The 19847-nt window shown below is 47.7% G+C and overlaps 1 protein-coding gene across 1 annotated transcript in view; it reads left to right on the top strand.

Annotated features, from left to right (window-relative positions):
- The first annotated feature begins 1517 nt into the window (after positions 1 to 1517).
- Positions 1518 to 19847, top strand: part of Abr (ABR activator of RhoGEF and GTPase) — a 198714-nt gene continuing 180384 nt past the window's right edge. Inside the window, exon 1 of the mRNA XM_057775296.1 lies at positions 1518 to 2632. Within this exon, the coding sequence (XP_057631279.1) occupies positions 1603 to 2632 (1030 nt within the window). The 5' untranslated portion in view covers positions 1518 to 1602. The remainder of the gene's footprint in view (positions 2633 to 19847) is intronic.

Raw genomic sequence — 19847 nt, 5'->3', positions numbered from 1 at the left:
TTACTGGCCAGCATGTGGAGCAAAAGAATTGGGGAGCCCCAGGTTCAGTGAGCTGCCTGGTCTCAAAAAGTATGGTGGAGGTGGAAAGTGATAGACACCAGCCTCTACAAGAGTAGGCCCTGAGCAGTATATATAGATATATCCAGGCCTGTGCATGCACACACATGTACACACACACACACACACACACACACACACACACACACTCCAGGCGAAGGATAGATCTCAGAACCTGGAAGCATGAATTGGATTGAAAAGAGGGAGCTGGGTGGCCTGTGTGGTTCACGGTTCAGGTGACAGTTGGAACAGCAGGAGGCTGGAAAGAAGCGCCCCTCCCCCCATGCTTTTGTTTAGCTCCAGGTCCCAAAGAGAGCCCCGAAAGGAAAACTCTCCAGCTCTGGAGTCCCTTTGCTTCTGTGTAGTGTCAATTTCCTCAGCCTTGAAGCGAAGGAACCATGAATCACTGATAAGGTCTCCTCTCTCCAGCAAGCACGAGACAAAATATCAGGGCCTCAACCGCAAGCTGTCAACCTCACCAGAGGGTTGAGTCCCTACGCGGCCACACTTGGGCCTTCCCCCAGCTCCCATTTTCGCTCCCCACCTTCAAAAGTGCTGTCTGAAACCACAAAGAGAAAGTGGAGTGAAGGGCTAGCTACTAGTCCTAGGCCTCCACAACCACGGTTTGCCTCAGGTCACTGAGGAATGTCCTCAGCTTTGCGGTCACAGGACCATCACAATTTCCCCTCCGGAAAATCTCTAGGGAGCAGTGACGAGAATATTTAAAGGGATCCAAATACCAAAGTTTGGATCGAGCTGCTGTATGATCTTGGACAAATTAATCCAAGGCGATGGATAAATCCTGGCTCTGGGCAGCCCAAAGGAACTTGCCACATCGCCTTTCCCGCTTCTTTCTCTCCTCAGTCCCAGGTGACCCTGACCCAAGGCAGGGTCTTGGAGAGCTAGGAGAGCAGGGCAGGGGTGTGTGTGTCGCTTAACTGGGACCCGTGGCGCTTCGCGCGCTCCCTCTCCCCAGCCCCCCCCCCGCCCGGCCGCGCGCTTGGGTGCAGGGAGCGGGGGCGCGGACCAGGCGCTGCGGCTGGAGCTGCGCAACTAGGTTGGTTCTCCAGGAGGGTGTGAGCCGGTCGAGCAGCGGGCAGCTCCCGCACCTCAGAGGTGGGCCGCCCCGCCAGCCCGCTCCGACGTAGCCCTCGCCAGGCTGCCTGCGCGGTTACGAGGCGCGCCCGCAGGCTCTGGCCCTGCGCCACCGAGGCTCCGCCTCCGCCGCGGCTCTCCGCGCGCCCGAGCCCACCGGGCCGAGCCGAGTGCCTGCGGACAGCGGTCTCCGCGCTAGCCGCCCCAGGCCCCCGCCCCCGCGGTCGGGTGGCTGCTTACGTCAGGGAGGCGAAACCCAGAAGAAGAGGAAAGGGGAAAAAAAAGGCACGAGGGCGGAAGGGGAAAAACTTTATTTCTTTTTCTCCTCCAGGCACTGAAGCGAGGGGCCGGGACTCCGCCAGCGCGCGCTTCTGAGAGAGCTCCAGGCGCCACCTCAGCCTGCTGAGGCGCACGGGAGCCGGGCCCCGGAGGCCCGACGGCGCGGCCGGGATGTGGGACCCGCAGGAGTTTGAACGCCACTGGCAGGCCGAGTTCCCCGGGGAGGAGGCTCCAGTCATGAGGCTGGAGTCGGTGCCGGACATGGAGCGTGAGCTCGAGCGTTGCAAACTCAACCTGAAGCGGCTGCAACAGGTGTTGGCGGAGGAGAAGTTCAAAGTCTGGTACCTGCAGGCGGCCCTGAATGGAGAGAAGGTGGATCTACGGGGCGGCCGGCCCGAGGGCGGGGACGCCGGAGGCCGCGGCGGCAGTGGCGGCGTCAGCGGTAGCGGGGGAGCCTCGGTGGAGGAGCAGGAGCCAGCTGGGCCCTTGCACGCGCCGCCACTGCGCGACGAGGAGGGTGCAGCGGGCCGCGACCCAGATCTCCCAGGTCCGGAGGTGGCTACACCGGCCGAGGCAGCTCCCTACGTGTGCCTGGACCTTCCTGCCTGGCCCGGGGCGATGGAGGGAGGGGGCGCCGTGCGCAGTCTAACGGCCGCCATCCACCAGCAGCTGGTGCAGCCTCGCCTGCTTTTCGGACTCCGCGAGGACTGTGTGCCCCCCGGCCGCGATGGCACGGGGTCATCCGCACCTGGAGAGGAGCGCTCCTCCGGGACCCATGCAGGGCGGGGCTCGGAGGAAGGCGAACCGGACGCTTCAGGTGGGGATGATGGAGGCGACGGCAGTGACCATGACTTCGAGATGGTGGATTTGAATGAGAAATTCGTCCTCGGCCACCTACTTGTGGCCCCCTACCGGTTTGGGACCCGCGATGAGGTCGAGAAGCCGGCGCGGCCGTGCAGCCCCCACCGGTGGATGCACTTGATCCCAGGAGGCTGGCGGCACCACCGGCGGAGTCGAGACCTGGAGCATCTGGAGGCGGAGGATGAGCCCCCAAGGCGCGGGGCGCGGGAGCATCTCGCCCAGTGGGGGCGCAAGAGGTTCCTGCGCGTGCCGGACCGAGACTCGCCCAGTCACAGCTCGCCCGAGAGAGGCAGTGACTGCAGCCACAACAGCTCAGACCACGAAGACGGCTTCTCCGCAGGTAGGCGTACCCCCTCTTAGGTACAAGAGCATGGGGAAGTGACTCTGGGGTTCGGGTGAGTTTATGAAAATAAGCATGAGCAGGGACTGATGGGACGGCGCACTTGACCAGACCTTGGTAGGACCCTTCACTTTGGTCTCCAGCCCTCCTCACAAGTCCTCCGGACTCCTTTGCATCACCCTGATGCAGAAACTCCAGAAGTCCCCCAATTCCCCTCGATTCCTTAGTGTGGAAGTCTTACTCTTTCCCTAAATGTTCTGAAGTTATCTTGTGTTTTCTCCAGCTTGCGTCTCATGCTGGAGGCCTAGTTCACTCCAGGAGGTGCCCAGGGCTCCTCTTTGCAGGACTGTTCTCTTTGAGAAGGCTGCTTTGGGTCTGCTGGCTTCCCAGGAGCCCCAGAGGAGGGACAGGCTTGGCATCCCAGCTTCGAGCCTGCCTGGTTCTTAGAGAGCGGCTTTAATCAATGCCTTCACCTTATAAAGAAGGAAACTGAATCTCAGATGTGTTCAAGTAGGTGACCTGAGACCTTTGCTGGTGTCCGCTGTCCTTTGCTTCCTCTCCTGTCTGCCTTCTTTCTTGAGAACAGGGTCTGGTCTTGTCTTTTAATCCTCTTGTGGTCTTCACAGTACTCAATAAATAATGTCTGAACTAATGAGTAGCTGCATTGAATTTGAAAGGCTGCCCAGCTCTTCATAGGTCAGGGAGTAGAAATAGGTAAGGAGAAATAGTTAACGGGGCTGTGGGGTGGTATGCAACCTTTTGCTGCATTTCAGCACTGTTAGGGGCTCCTCAGGCATGCAGAAAGCATGCATTGGTGTCTGGCTTGATTGAGTTGCAGCAAGGAACTTAAGATGCCTTCTTGCTCCGTGAATGGGGTGGTGTTGGGGGGGGGCATACCAATGATTCTGGGATTGTTCCAAAATCTCCATTATTAGGTCTTCTCTGGGTGAGTTTGCATTGAATGAAAAACTGTCCACTCTGCTAAAAGCACACTTGGAAGATCCATCAAGTCATCTGTTTTGATCAATTACACTTATTCATTAGCAGATATTGGCTACTGTTCCCATAGGCAATGCTTCTGCCACTCCTGCTAGCAATCATTTTTATGTTCCCCTTTCATTTAAAGCAAGAGGTGAAGATTTTCCTCTAGTGCCAAGTTTCAGATGCCCTCCTCCGAGGCTAAAGTCTCCTCAGCTGCTGTGTAGTTGGCACCTGTCCTGTCGCTCCCAAGGCCCACATCAGTCATTCTGTCAGGTATGCTCAGTGCTCTGGATTGTCCCCAGGAGTGGTTGTTAAATCCTCAAGCAGTCTGTTCTTCAGCACCTTGATGCAAATTAGGAATCAGCACAGGCTTGGGGCTAACGACACAGGTGGCTCCTCAGGATGGATCAGGGATGAAAACGATTCTCTTTGTTTTGGACCAAAGACTGCAGCCAGAGCACATAGTCTAGCACCAGTAGGCCTAGGTGTGTCAAGTCCAAATTCCTCTAGGCTCTCTTCAAGGCAAACTTGTATGGGAACCCTCCCCCACCCCGCCCCCTGCACACCCTTCTCTCTTCCCCGATGTCTTAGGGGTAGACTGCATGCTTAGCATGCTCAAGGCCCTGGGTTCAGCCCCTAGGACCAAAAGCAAGGAGGGAGGGAGGGAGGGAGGGAGGAAGGGAGGGACGGAGGGAGGGACGGAGGGAGGGAGGGACGGAGGAAGCATTACATGTGGTTAGTACCACTGTTTACAATTTTGTTTCAATGACATAAATATTTGGGTAATTTGTATGCCAGGGGTGATGGTACATACTTGTAATCCCAACACACCAGAAGGCTGAGGCAGGAGGATGAAGAGTTCTTGGCCAGCCTAGACTACAAAGTAAGACCCGATCTAGAAAACGTGTTGGTATCCAGAGGACTTAACTGTAGGTCAGATTTTATTGGATAATGTATCAGGCTTTGCCTTAGCCACAGGGTTCTAAGGAGAGAAACTCGTGAGGTAGCATTTAAAAAAACTAAGGGGCTCCCCTCCATGGAATAGGAATAGTCTTGAGGTTTAGAAAGCTTGAAGGATGTTCCACCAATCACCCAGCTTACAAAAGGAGTACATAGGGTTTGAACCCAGGAAGTCTGGTTCCCAAGTTCATACTTTCAAACGAATGCTAAGCTTCTTGCTACACATGTTAGAATGTACCTCCCAGAATAGTTGTGAAGATTGGATTCAGGAGACTGGGAAGCTATTTAGATGGGTTAATAGCACACTTGATGTATGACCATGAAGTCCACACATGTCTGTGTGTGTTGTTATAGCCTTCATTATCACTGACGTCCCTACAAGACCTGAGATCATTAGGAGCTCCTGTGAACTGGGCCTTGTGAGGTAGCAGGCCACATGTTAGATTTCAGACTTCCCCTCAGTGGCCAGCCAGTCCTGGGCACATATAGCTGGATGTTCTCAAATGGAGGCTGTATCCCCTCTTGTGCTAGCATGCTTCTGCACCAACCCTGCCTAGAGTCAGCGGATCTGTCCCCGGGATTCACAAGTTCCTTCTGGAGCCTGTGGTTTCCTCTGTGTGTCTGCACTCCTTATGGACCCAGATGCTGTCCCTTTAACAAAGCTCAGAGGTGGCCTTTCCATGTGCAGCATCCCTTTGACTGTTAGAAATTATTCATCTGATATTCTGGCTTCAGTTCAAATGCCAAAGTAAATATCATTAATATTGTAAATAGGTGGCATTTCCTTCTTGCATTAATTTTGCTCAGTGGAGAGAGTTTTCTCCACACACCCTTCCCTTGCTTCTGAGATGGGGAATTGAACCCAGGGCCTTGTATGTACTGAATAAGCCCTCTACCACAGCTATAGTCCAGTCTCACTCTATATTTCTCTGTTTTTGTTGGCGCTTGGCCGTCCACACATCCACCCATCCACCCATCCATCTGTCCTACTCAGCAAGCATTTATCAAGGTCATGCTTCATGCAAGCAGTGTTCAGGACTAAAACTGCTTGGGTTGGTGGCCCAGCCTCATTATTTTTACTGTCTTTTTGCTGGGTAGAAACTGATTTTTCGGTAAAGCAGCAGCTTTCTAATGGATGACTACTGTTAAATCCTGAGTTAAGGAACCAGACAGGGCACATGCCTGTAATCCCAACATTTTGGAGGCTAAAGCAGTCATGAGTTTGGGGCTACCATGGTTAGCCTGTTTCGGAAAAAGAAAACAATTCTAAAGAATTAGGAGCTAGAGAGAGAGCTTAGTGGGCAAGGTGCTTGCAGCCAACTGTGGAAGCCTGGAGATCTGCACTTGATCCTGGAACCCGAGTCAAGGTAGAAGGAGAGAATCAACCCCACAGAACTGTCCTCTGTCCTCCCCATGTGTTCCGCCTCCCATTAGTAACAAAGTAAAGTACATTTACAAAGTGTCTAGACCAGAAGAAAAACCCGAGCTGACCTGTGTTCCTGTCTGTCTCAGACAGGTGAGAATCCTGGACCGTAAGAACAAGTTAAGGTCACGCTCAGAATCCTGGGGAGGTCTTAGGAATCAGAGCTGGGCTGTCCTGTTGTGTCAATGGCCCTTGTCTAGGAATCTAATCAGAGGACACTGAAGCTGTAGTCTGTGGGAGGCCAGGTGACAGAGCAGCAGGACATCTGAGCCTCAGCAGATGGCAACGGTTAGTCCCAATTTACAGGCGGCCAGCTCAGGCTCTGAAGGAGCCAGCGAGAGCTGTGGAGCTGGCACTGGGACACCGGTTGGTCCAAGCTGGCACAGAGCATACTGCTTACACTGTCACACCGGGCCAGCTGTTCAGGGCCTGGTTTCTTTCTTTCTTTTTCTTTGATTTTAGAGACAGGGTTTCTCTTTGTAGCTCTGGCTGTTCTGGAATTTGTTCTGTAGACCAGACTGGCCTTGAACTCAGAGATCTGCCCACCTCTGCCTCTCAAGTGCTGGGGTTAAAGATGTGTGCCACAACTGCCCAGTTTAGGGTCTCATTTCTATACATGGAGGCCTGACTGTTGGATTTGCTGGCTTCTGATGGAGACCTTTTATTTTTAATCTTCATGGAAAATGCATTTCCTGCTGGATGCTCATGTTACCTCTCTCATTTGTAATCTGACGGTGTCCTTCCCCTCCTCCCCCCTTGCACTTTCTGGCAATGACTAATAAGATTGTTGCTCTGAGAAGAATTCCTTGCATTCAGGAATGTGACTGAATAACTTAATTCAAATTGAAATTTTAGCAGTAGCTGTAATAAAATAATTCTGTTATAGTCCCTGTCTTGGAGAGATATTAAAAAACCATTTCATGCCAAGTGTGGTGGTGCATGCCTGTAATCCTAGCATTTGTGAGGCTCAGTGGGAGGATTAGGAGCTCCAAGCCAGCCTGTGCTGTGTCATGAACCCTGCCTCCAAAACAAAACTACTTGAGACACATGCATTGGTGGTTTGTCATGGTTGATAGGTGACCAAAGTTGGCACTGAGTCACTGGCTTTTCCAGGCTTGCCTCGTTCCATCACTTACCCTTGTCATTAACAGGTTCTTCAATACAAGCAGGAAATGCCACCAGCCTGGAACCCGTGGTTCCTCTGGTCTCATTTCCTTCCGGTGGAGTGTTTTGTATTTGCCTCTGGATCCTTCTGTCACATATCAGGATTGTTAAGTGTGTGTGTACACGTATGTGTGTACACCATGTACATGCGTGGTGCTCATGGAGCCCGAAGAGGGCATAGAGTTCCCTGGAACTGTAGTTAAGGACTATTCTGAGCCATCACGTGGAAGTTGAGAACCGAATCCAGGTCCTGTGTAAGAGCAGTAAGCGCTCTTAACTGCTGAGCCCTCTCTTCGGACCCCACTTTCCTGTCTTTCCCTTAAACTCTTACCGACAAAACAAACCAACTCCACTTCTCTTGTCTGGACAGCAAATAGGGCTTGAGGGCTGTGATACTTCCCTGGGATGACTTTTCCGACTTTCTCAGAGCTTCAGGTTCTTTGTGTGTGGGATGGGGCGGCAATAGTAGGGGTACACCCCAGACTTGTTATGAAGCTGCAATGAGGTGACGTGAGGAAGTCCCACAGCACAGCACTGGACACAGTGTTGAGCAGCTCTTAGATGGTTACTGTAACTGCAAATCCAGAGATTGTCAGTTGACTGAGCTGGGCTCTTATTTACAGCTTTTCTTTTCTTCTTTTCTCCCTCTGTTTATCCCTTTGTCTCTCTTTCCTTCCCTCCCTGCCTCCCTTCCTCTCTCCCTTTCTTCCTTCCAGGTTGGATATGGAAGCCAGACCTTGGTGCATGCTGGGCAAGCACTCCATCATGAGCTACACCCCCATATTTGCCTCACTTCACATAAAGAAGCTCTCACTTCTCTCTGCTTGTTTGTTTTCCCTTCTCCATTTTTACTCAGTCCACATTTGTGTTGTTCCTTCAGAGGAGATCGACTTTCTTGGTTGTTTGTGGTCTCTGGCCCTTCTCTTTTCCCAAGCTTCCGCAAAGCCATCAGCTGGGCTTCCTGTGGCTCCTGCTCTCCCCTACCTGCTCCAGCTAACATTCTTGCTGATGATGCTTTTTCATGTGTTCTTCCTGGCATTTGAAATGCATGCCCACTATTTCCCAGATCAACCCTTTGAGCCATGCTTCTTCCTTAGAGCCTGTGTTGGTTAAGATAGAGGGTTAGTAGATGTGATAGAATCCTATATTAGTTGGTACTTAAGCAAGATGAGAGTTTTAGTCCTCTCCCATGTGATGCACTCCAGAAGTAAACTGTATAGGGACATTATGGTCACTGCGTAATCATCAGGGATTCAGACTGGTTTTGATCTGTCAGTGTCGTGATCCAGAATGGCGACTGGAGATCCACCCATCACATTATGCTTCAGGCAAGGAATTTTCAAAGCAGGAAAAAGAGTGAGCGGCGGTTGTTGGGTCTGCTATTTGCGGCACTTTCCTAGAAACCTCTCTTGACAGTTTCTGTTTTAAATCCCATCAGCCACCTCTAGCTACCAGGGAGCCCAGGAAATAGAGTACTTTATCTGGGCATGCAGCCCTCTAAATCAAATGGGGTCTCTGTTACGAGGACAAATGGAAGAATAGACAGTGAGCAAGCAGCTAGCAGCCTCTGGCACAAGCCCTTCCAACTACTCCATCCCGTCTGCGCTTCTTAGAGTGAGTCCACACTGCACAATCGTTTTTATTATTACACCATCTATTAATTCATTGACCCAGAGGACAAATGACAACAGAACCCCTTCTCTCTGCAAGGCACGATGCCTGTTATATTCTGAAGCATGGCTCTCAAGCCAAGGGGTTGGCTGATTGCTGGAGGGCAGGGAACGGGGTCTGTTTCTCTCGGCAGTGTCTTTCCCAAGACTGAGCATATGGCAGGCGCTCAAAAAGCCACAAGTGAGAAGCTCAGGGTGAAAACCCAACAAAAACCTCCTTGCCTTAGCTCTGTGGTAGACAAGTCTGGTGGTTTGCGTTCCTTCTAGTTTTGAGTTAGGCCGTGAATCATCTCCAAACATCAGAGCTGTGTGCTACAGTCCAGTTGTCGATTTTGGACACTGAGCTGCGTAGCAAACAAGAATTACGAGCAGAAGTCTCTGTCCCCACCTGCTTCCCTCACTACTGTGTTTTGCGGAGCTGTTTCTGCCTCGTGAATCTCCCTTGTGATCTCTGCGCCATGTAGCTGCAGAGAAAATCTGCAGTGTCTCCGAGAGAGTCTGCTTCGTTTCCCGTCCTGTCTTCCTGCTTGATTCTTGCTATCATCTGCCGGAGACTTAACTGTCTGGAGGAAGGTTGCCTGGAGCTTGAGACAGACACATTTTGTGATTGCTGAACAAAAGATAGCTTTAAAGGCTTATTGGCACCTCGGAGAGAGGAAACTAAAATATATTTAGCACCTACTGTCTTCGCTTTGTGAAGTGCGTTTCCCATTGTCATGGTTAATATTCAGAACAATATGAAGGGCACTCTCCTGTACAGGCCTGAAATCCCAGCTATTCGGAAAACTGAGGTGGGAGGGTCAGAAGCTCAAGGTCAGCCTGAATAATTTAATGAGATCCTGTCTCAAAAGGAAAAGAAAGCTGAGGGTATAAGCTCAGTGGCAGAGTACTTACCCAGCATGCAAATGGGCCTAGGTTCAATTCCCAGGATGGCAAAAAACAGAAAAAGAGAAGGATATACTACTTTTTATTCTACAGATAAGGAAACTGGCTCCAATGGGTTAATTAGCCAGACCAAAATTTCTCAGTGCTGTGATTATTTTTTTATTGAGAATTCATATATTATTAAATTGGCTTCTTTATTGCATTCAGTGATAGATTTTAGAATATTTACAAAGTCATGAAATTACTGCTATTCTCATAATTTCAGGTTTTCCTTTCACCGTAAAGGACTTGGGTACACTTTGAGCATAGTCTCAAACCTCAAATCCTACCATTGTATTTCTTAATTTGGCATGAGCTGTGATTTAAAATAAACTGCTCAGTTGGTAGAGTGCTTAAAACATTCACAAGACTCTAGGTTCAATTCCAGCATCTGATGAAAGTTTAATGGAGTCTCATGATTCAAGGCCAGTGACCCCAGCTCTAAGGAGGTGGACCAGTCTTTCAAGGTTATCCTTGGCTACATAGTATGTTTGAGGCCATTCTGGACTACAAGAGATTCTATCTCAAGAAAAAATATAATTAAAAAAAAAACCCCTGATAAGTGGGAAAGCATCAGGACTTTTTGCTCTTTTCTTGGGTGATATATACACAAAAGGGCTGTTAGGGACCTGGAAAGATGGATCAGCAGTTAAGAGCTTAAGAGTATAAGCCGGGCAGTGGTGGCGCACACCTTTAATCCCAGCACTTGGGAGGCAGAGGCAGGCGGATCTCTGTTAGTTCGAGGCCAGCCTGGTCTACAAGAGCTAGTTCCAGGACAGGAACCAAAAGCTAGGGAGAAACCCTGTCTCGAAAAATCCAAAAAAATAAAAAATAAAAAAGAGTATATACTTTTTTTTTCAGAGGACATGAGTTTGATTCTTAGCACCCATGTTAGGTGGCTACAAACACTTATAACCCCATTTCTGAGGGATCTGAAGCTGTCTTCTGGTCTCTGTGGGTCCCTAAACTCACATGTGCTCATACCCCTCTCCCCAAATACACACAATTAAAATTAAAAATTATTTTTAAAGGGGGAGGCTACTGTTACTGAAGACCCTGCCTGGGCCTCTTTCTATTGGGTGGGACTGCCTTAATTCTTCCAAGTCCCTTCCCTCTCTGTGTTTCAGGTCTGGGGGCAGGTGTAGTGACCCAAACATGAGGCTCTTCCCCTGAATATCATTTATGCCTTGGGTTGTGGTCATCATGCTGACAGGGAACCTTATTCTGACCTTACTTTCTGCCTGGCCACATGGGAGGTGCTCAGTAAATGTTTATGAGTAGCTGGAGGTCCATCATCCCCACTGACACTACCTCAAGGACGCATTGCATTGCCCCTACCCTTTCCTCTCCAACCTCAAATCACATTAAAGACAAACACCTGCTCTATGCTTAGATTTGTACCTTGATTCACAATCTGCAGTGGCTATCCGTACACAGAGTAAGATCTGAGGCTTTTTACCAGGCTCTCTGGGAAACCCCTTTCCTTCCATACATACACACTTTATGCCCCAGCAGCACTGAACTTTGTGTAGCTGCCTAATACTGAACACACCCTTCTCTCTCTACCTTCGTCTTGAATGCACCTTGTCTTCATCCGTCCTTCAAGCCTAAGCTAGGATGCTCCCTGCTCTGTGAAGTCTTCTTTGTCTCCCCTAGGTAGAACTAGGACTTGGCTCTCAGTTAAGAGTGCATTTGAGGGGCTGGAGAGATGGTTTGGCAAGTAAGGGCACCGACTGCTCTTGGAAAGGTCCTAGGTTCAAGTCCCAGCACTTGCATGATGGTTCACAGTTGTCTGTAACTCTACTTCCAAGGAATCCAATGTCCTCTTTTGGCCTTCACAGGTTCCAGGCATGTGTATGGTGCACAGAAGACATACTTGCACTCATACATGCACCCATACACATAGAATAAAATAAATATACATTTGGCTTCAAGTAACTGGAAACTCCCTTCTGCAGTGCTTATTCTGTGCTACCTCTCACTTCCACAGTGGTCATGACAGGCAAAATCGGGCTCCCCAAAGAAGACCCCTGTATATAACAAAGAGACTTTACATATAAAAGTAAGCTAGGGACTTTGGGGGGAGTGTGTGTGTGTGTGTGTGTGTGTATTATTTCGGAGGATCTGGGTAGGTCCAGTATATTCACAAGGATCTTTATGTGTATGGGTGCTTTGCCTGTGTATGTATGTATGTATATATAATATGTATGTATGTGTATATGTGTGTAGATAGATATATCAATAGATAGATAGATAGATAGATAGATAGATAGATAGATAGATAGATTACAGATATGCAGTGCTTGTGGAGGCTGAAAGAGGAAGCTGGATCCCTTGGAGTTCCAGAAGGTTCAGAGCTGTCGTAGGGGTGCTGGGAACTGAAGTCAAGAGATTCCATTGAGCCTTAACTCCTGAGCCATCTCTTCAAACCCGGTCACAAAGATCTTAAACATAACTTGGGAGAAGGGGCTGAAGAGGTCAGGGTGATGTAACTCCTTGCTGCTGATTTTGATTGTGAAGAAAGAGGTGATGAGCCAAGAAATGTGAGTGGCCTCCAGAAGCCACAGAATGCAAGGAAATGACGACTTTTCCATTCTCCAGAAAAGAACTTGTCCCTGCTGGCACCTCAGTGTTAGCCAGTAAATCCTAGGCTAGCCTGGGCTACAGAGTAAGACCCTCCTCAGGTTTCCAAGGTGCAGAACGCTAAGACAGTAAGTTGATGCTGTTGTAAGCCACTGTGTGCTGCAGTTGGTTAACAGCAACCATGGGGTTTGCACAGTGACTTCATGAACTAGGGATTTGTTGTTCTCCCATTCCAAGAACTGTTTGGTGGGTTATAGCATCCCAACAGGGCCTTTTGTTTCAGACCCTACCATTCATTGTCTTACAGTGGGAAGATGTCTGTCCTCTTGCTTGTGACATAGAGTTTGATATATGTATATGCTATATTACCTTGTGTGTACTTGGAATTTAGGGAGGAAAGGGGAATAAAGGACTCTGGGTGGTTGTTCCTGTAGGAATGGAGCCAAATATGGTGACTCATGCCCTTAATCCTAGCAGGCAGGATTGGTCTCAGTTAGTTCTAGACCTGCCTGGGCTACAGAGTAAAACCCCATCTCAAACCCAAGTTTAAAAAAATAGTGATAGGGGCTGGAGAGATGGCTCAGAGGTTAAGAGCATTGCCTGCTCTTCCAAAGGTCCTGAGTTCAATTCCCAGCAACCACATGGTGGCTCACAACCATCTGTAATGAGGTCTGGTGCCCTCTTCTGGCCTGCAGGCATATACACAGACAGACTATTGTATACATAATAAATAAATAAATATTTAAAAAAAAAAAAAAAAAAAAAAATAGTGATAGTGTCATGGAAGTCTTACCTAACAACTCCTGTTGTCCCACTTTTGGGCAAAACTGGGTCACATGGCCATCTTTAGCTGCAAGGGAGGCTGACCAGGAACTTAAGCTCTTCAGCCTCACCATGAAGGATGGGGGGGGGGGGAGCTGTGAATGACTTTAGGAAAACAGCCCAGTGTGGGCTCTGCCAGCCTTCCCTGGACTTTGTACACTGGTATGTTAGGGCAGCTATATAACTGTTTTTAAGTGATTCATCACCCTCCCCACCCTCTCTGCACAAGTCAGTTCTTTTAATTGTGGTATTCCTGCCTCTTAGACAATGCTGACATAATTTTTCTCATCGACCAAGCAGAAAAATGATTGTATTTGTTTTGTTGTGTGTATATATTTTGAAGTAGGATCTTATTATGTAGCCCAGGTTAGATTTGAACTCAAGATCCTCCTGTTTCTGCCTCCCTGGTGCTGGGATGACAGGCATGAGCTGTAGCACCTGACTGATCATGTATTTTCAAGTGAGGATTTATTTTTACTTAATTTATTTTATGTGTATGGGTATTATGTCTGCTTGTATGTCTGGTGAGGACCTGTGGCTTAAGGAGACCTGAAGGTGTTGTGAATTCCCTGGAGTTACAGATGGTTGTGGGGCTGCCATTTGGTCGCTGGGAATTGAACCCTGATCCTCTGTAAGAGAAAGAGTAGCAAGTCCTCTTAACTGCTGGGCCATCTACCCGGACTCTGTTTATTTTTATGTGTTATGGATGGTGTTGTGGTTGAAGGAGCTGTCTCGTATAGGTCTCAGGCATTTCAAAACTTGGTTTCCAGTTGGTGGCTGTTTGGGGAGTATCAGGAGGTACTGGATCCACTGAGACTGGTGTCACAAATGGTTGTGAGCTATCATGTGGGTGCCGGGAATTGAACCCCAGTCTTCTGGAAGAGCAACCAGTGCTCTTAATCACAGTGCCATCTCTCCAGCCCTTCAAGCAAGGATTTTGTGGGTCTGGAGTACCTCCGCAGGCTGTTGATCTCTAAGAACTGAAAGTCCTTTTCGTTCTTCTCATCCCCTTTTCCCTCCTCCTCCTCCTGCAGCCCAGGCTATACCCCAAACAGTACAGCTAGGCTCCAGGGTCACAGCAGTGTGACCCCTGGCTTCCCTCTCCTTATTGCTGTTCATTTTCTTCATCTATATCTTCTCTTCTTCCTTTTTTGTACTGCTTGAAAGCTGTGGTGGATTTTCCTGTTTCCCTTCCTCCCTTCTTCCTTTCCTTCCTTTAATTTATTCTCTCTTTTGATAAGGACTCACTGTGTAGCCTGGGCTGGGATGGAACATGCTGTGTAGTCCAATCTGGTCTTGAACACACAGAAGTCTACTTGCCTCTTGGATGTTATGACTAAAGGTGTACACTAACATGCCTGGTTTATGGTGGATTTTTCTTATTTTACCCTTTTCAGACTTTACTGCTCCCAAGTTTCTAATTTATTTATATAACTTGTTGACTTGATGATCAGAATACATTTACATCTGGAGGTTTCCTTGAACTGATTCTCTTGCCTGCAAGGGCTGTGATTGCAGGCATTTATCACACTCTTGCGTGTGTATAAGAGGTGAGCCTCACAAAAGTGAAAAACCAGTAGAAGTAAATTGTTTTATCTTTACCCTTCAGCTTCTCTACCCCACCCTAATTGATTCTCATTCTTTCTTCTCTTTTGAAACAAGGTTTCACTGAGTTGTCACTTTGTTGCGAAGATATTCTCAAACTCCCGGGCTAAAGACTTCCTCAACTTCCTAAGCACTGTGACTCAAGGCGGGTGCTGCTGGGGCAATCTTGATTTACTGCAGCTTCATTCAGTAATTTACTAGGATAATTACAATAATTCTGATAGCTGTGTGTGCATGTATAATATAATGTAACATTTTATTTATTTTGTTGTTGTTGGGTTAGTTTTTGTGTTTTTTTTTTTTTTTTTTTTTTTTTTTTTTTTTTTTGGTTTTTCGAGACAGGGTTTCTCTGTGGTTTTGGAGCCTGTCCTGGAACTAGCTCTTGTAGACCAGGCTGGTCTCGAACTCACAGAGATCCGCCTGCCTCTGTCTCCCAAGTGCTGGGATTAAAGGCGTGCGCCACCACCGCCCAGCTTGTTGTTTTTTTTTTTTTTTTTTTTTTTTTTTTTTTTTTTTTGAGATAGAGTTTCTCTGTGTAGCCTTGACTGTCCTGGAACTCCTGTAAACAAGGCTGGCCTTGAACTCAGAGATCCACACACCTCTATCTCCCAAGTACTGGAATTAAAGGTGTGCACTACTAACGCCTGGCAATAAATCTTATTTTTTTATGTTTATGGTTGTTTTGCATGCCTATGTCTGTGGGTTATATCCATGTGTAAATGGGAGGTCAGAAGAGGTTGTTGGAACTGGAACTGGAGGTGGTTTTGAGCTGCCATGTGGGTGCTGGGAATTGAATCCTGGTCTCCTGGAAGAAAAGCCAGTGCTCTTCTGAGCCATCTCTCCAGCCCTGATCTAAGTTTTAGTGTTGTTTAAAGGAGTGTGACAAGGGGCTGGAGAGATGGCTCAGTGGTTAAGAGCATTGCCTGCTCTTCCAAAGGTCCTGAGTTCAATTCCCGGCAGCCACATGGTGGCTCACAACCATCTGTAAAGAGGTCTGGTGCCCTCTTCTGGCCTGCAGACATACACACAGACAGAGTATTGTATATGTAATATATAAAGGAAGACAAGCCATTATGTCAAGGTTCATGGCCCCAAATACAAAATCACTAAATCACTAGCAGTGAAAAAGATCCTAGAATTTAAAACCACGCAAATCTGTTTTGTTTGGCTTGGCATGGGTCTGTTGGTATATTGCTTATTTGTGAGAGTGGAAGGCATGAGTGCCCATTGTCCAGCTTGATGAGAAATATGATTTCCTTGGGAATCTCACATATTTGTAAGTGGTGGAACTAGAGACATGCAGTGCAAATGTTGGGGTCCTTGTCTAATAATTAGATTTTTTTTTGATACAGGATCTTATTGTATATCCTTGACTGGCCTTGAATTCACTGATCTCTACCTGCTTCTGCCTCCAAAATGCTGGGATTAAAGGCTTGTATTACCATACCCACTGTAGATTTTTGGAGTCATCCTGGGCAATTTTTTTTTTTTTGAGACAGGGTTTCTCTGTGTATCCTTAGCTATCCTGAAACTTACTCTGTAGACCAAGCTGGCCTTGAACTCATAGAGATCTGCTTGCCTCTATACCTTGCCTCTACCCTGGGATTAAAGGTGTGGACAATCACTGCCTGACCCTTACATTATTATTTCTAATCATAAAGAACAGATTTGTAAACAAAAGTATGAAACTATCAATCTGTAAGTTAGGTACATTATCATTCAAAGTATATTTATACTCATACTTTCTTTTATTACTTTTTGTTTCTCACTTATGATAGCTATTAAACATCAATTACTCTCTTCGGTCTGTAGTTCTTTGAGATGGTGCTAGTGGCCTTGCCTGTTGGAGAGGAGTCAGGTGACTTATCCTTCAAATGACTACCCAGAGCTGTTTTGTTTTGTTAGTGTATGTGTGGTGGTATTGGGGGCGGGGGTGGGGTGGGGGTGGGGTTGTTAGTAGTTCCTCATGTAGCTTAGTTGGCCTCAAACTTGTTATGTAGCCAAGGATGGCCTCAAACTTCTGGTCCTTCTGCTTGTACCTCCTGAGTCCTGGTGTTACCATCATGATCCACCACGCCTGGTTTGCATTACTAAGGATCCTGCCAGGGCTTCATACGTGCTAGGCAAATGCTCTCCCAGCTGAGCTGCATCTTCAGCCCTTGCCACTAACTGTTAATTTCTCCAGACTGTAGGTCTGAAACAATGTGACTGCACTAGATAATTTTCCAACCATTTTATGAAATCCAGTAAGTTAAATGAGCTGGGACTCTGAACCTTGCAAGGTGGAGCCTGGCTTTGGATCAGAGGAACTTGAGTTATGGTGTAGACCTGAAATGTCCCCTACAAGTTCATGTTTTGAACTTTTGTTTCCCAGCTGGTGACACTATTTGTGAATGCTGTGGAACCTTTAATTTGTGGGCCCTGGCTGGGTTGTGGTGGCGAAACCTTTAATCCCAGCATTCAGAAAGTAGAGGCAAGCTGATCTCTGTGAATTCAAAGCTAGAGTGAGTTTCAGGACAACCAAGGCTACACAGAGAAACCCTGTCCTAAAACAAAAACAAAAACAGAGGTGGGTCCTGGCTGAAGGAAGCAGGTCACAAGGGGCTGGCCATTAAAGATTATGATGGGGTTCCTAGTTCCCCGTCACTTACTGCTTCTCAGTTCATTGCTCTGTGAACAGCTGTATAAGCCTGTGTTGTCTTGGACTAAGATGTTTGCAGTGCCTTCCTATGATGGGCTGCAACTCTCTGAGACTGTGAGCCAAAGCAAGTTATTCCTAGTGTAACTAATGGACAGCCTTGCCTCTGTAGCTATTTGGAAATTTGCTCCATGAACTAGATTACTTTTCCTCTCTGTAGAGATATTTTCTTTTCTGAACAATAGGGATGTTTTTACCTCCTTTTGTAAGTGAGGCCTGGGGATGTAACTCAGGTGATAGGGGACTTGCCTAGCAGGTGTGAGGCCATAAATTTGATTCCCAACATCACACACACACACACACACACACAGTTTAAAAAAATAGTGTACAAAAAGCAAGTGGCACAGGGTGTGACTTACAGTTAGAGTTGTGTAAATGCCAAGTCCTTAGTGCAGTAGTCAGGGTCTGGGGCTATATTACTTAGACGCAAGTCCTAGCTCTTTCAGATAATTGTTGCGTGACCTTGATAAGTTTCTGGGCCTTTTTGTGTCTTAGTGTCTGTATCTGTAGACCATGGCAACCATACTAATATAAAATCCATGTCTAATTAAGTTGGGTGAAGATTATACAAATCAGCATGTATTTATCAAGCGCTTTGAAAGTACCTGGTACATAGCAGGCTGGCTAACCTTGTCACTGTCATTACTAGTGTGGCCATGAGCATTGCTGAAATAAACTGCCAGGCTGAAAAATAGTATTATGCTCATCATGTTGCCTGGTCATATTCTTAATTGAAACCCGAGGCTTCTGGAAATCCTGCACTTTGAATAATCTAAGAGCTGGAGCAAGGAAGCATCCAATTACAGATGCCTCAGCTGCAGCCCGTCAGAGAGACCTCCACAAGGTCTAGCTGGGTTGTGATCCTATTATGGAGAAAGCCCTGCTTTGTATGCAGCTGCCTTGTCTTCGCTTGGCTGCATAATTGTGCCTTTTTGTCTTATTTTAAAGCATCTTGAGGAATCTGGAGCCCACTCGCACTGACAGCAGTGAAAGCCACAGCATGTCACAGCGCTAATGAGTCTTGCAGACACTCTTAGGCCCCACTGAGGCAACTAGACCAGAGGAGGTGCACGGGCTAGGCCAGTGTCCACCTCTTCCTTTGAACAGACGTAGCCTCACTAGATTTCAAGATGGGGCTCCCCCAAGGCCCCCTAGGATCTCCCACGTCTGTCTTCTTTATCTTAGAAGGGCATCAAGTTGCTTTCTGAATGTTGGGCTTGTTGGTAATCTTTGTGGGCAGCAATGCTAAAACTAATTATTCATATCAGTGGGCCTGAAAGAGCTATTGTTTGCGGAGGGAACTCCCTCTGGTCTCTAGACCCACAGTCCCCAACAGGGACCTTTGGTCAGGCAGGAGGCTGCTGTCCAGTGCTCCAAGTTCAGAAGTATGATGACCTGCTTTGTTTGACCTGCAGAGGGTTAAAATAAAATGGATTTTTTTTTAATTTGGAGAGTTTTCTGTGAATATATGTACTTCTGTCTTTTCTTGACAGATGGGGAGATTGACAGATAGACTAGATGGAATTTTGCCAGGGATTCTAACCTTTTCCCCCTGACCCCTTTATCTACAAGCACTGAGGGTATGGAGGGCAGTGGGCAGAGCCAAACTCAAGGCGGGGGGGGGGGGGGGGTTTCGCTTCCTGGCTTTGTGTCTGCCTCTGCTTGGTTTAGCTGCATGATCATAACCAAATTACAGAACTCTAGTGGCCTCGCTTTCCTTCCCTAAAAAATGGGGTTTATAATAGTTTGCTTCACAAGTATGGAAATGGGTTAGTGTGTGTTCAGCCTGGCACGTACTAAGTGTGACTTAGATATCTGTATTTACCAGTGTTACACTAGTCGCTCTAGGCATTTGAGGATACATTCCTTGTGTTAAGGGTTTTTTCACGGAAGACAAAAATGTCTTTTTTTCCTAGTGTACCTCTGAGCGGGCTAATACGCATTTTCTCCTTACCTTGACTAGGTCTCAGACCTTGGAATGTAACAATTATGTCCCCGGATTGTTGTAATTATGCTAGGGTAATGCCATCTCAGGTAGCCAGACTTCCTCAGTGTTCTGGTAGCTGAACCTCGTGTGTGTGTGTGTGTGTGTGTGTGTGTGTATTCTGTTGCTGAGATAAAGGCTGTGACCAAAACAAGGTGGGGTGGGAAAATATTACACTTCCATGTCATAGTCCATGATCGAGGGAAATCAGGACAGAAATTCAAGGCAAGAACCTGGAGTGAGGACAAAGTCCTTGGGAGAACGATGGTTATTGGCTTGTTCATGGCATGCTTGTCTTGCTTCCTTATAAGTCCTAGGGCCACCTACGCAGTGATACCACGCACAGTGAGCTGGGCCCTCCCACATCAATCACTACTACCTAGCTTGTCCTTGAACTCACT

This window comes from Chionomys nivalis, chromosome 7 (assembly GCF_950005125.1).
Source record: "Chionomys nivalis chromosome 7, mChiNiv1.1, whole genome shotgun sequence".
In the NCBI taxonomy this organism is placed as follows: domain Eukaryota; kingdom Metazoa; phylum Chordata; class Mammalia; order Rodentia; family Cricetidae; genus Chionomys; species Chionomys nivalis.
Note: the sequence above shows the minus strand (reverse complement) of the source record. Positions and strands in the feature narration are given on the sequence as shown.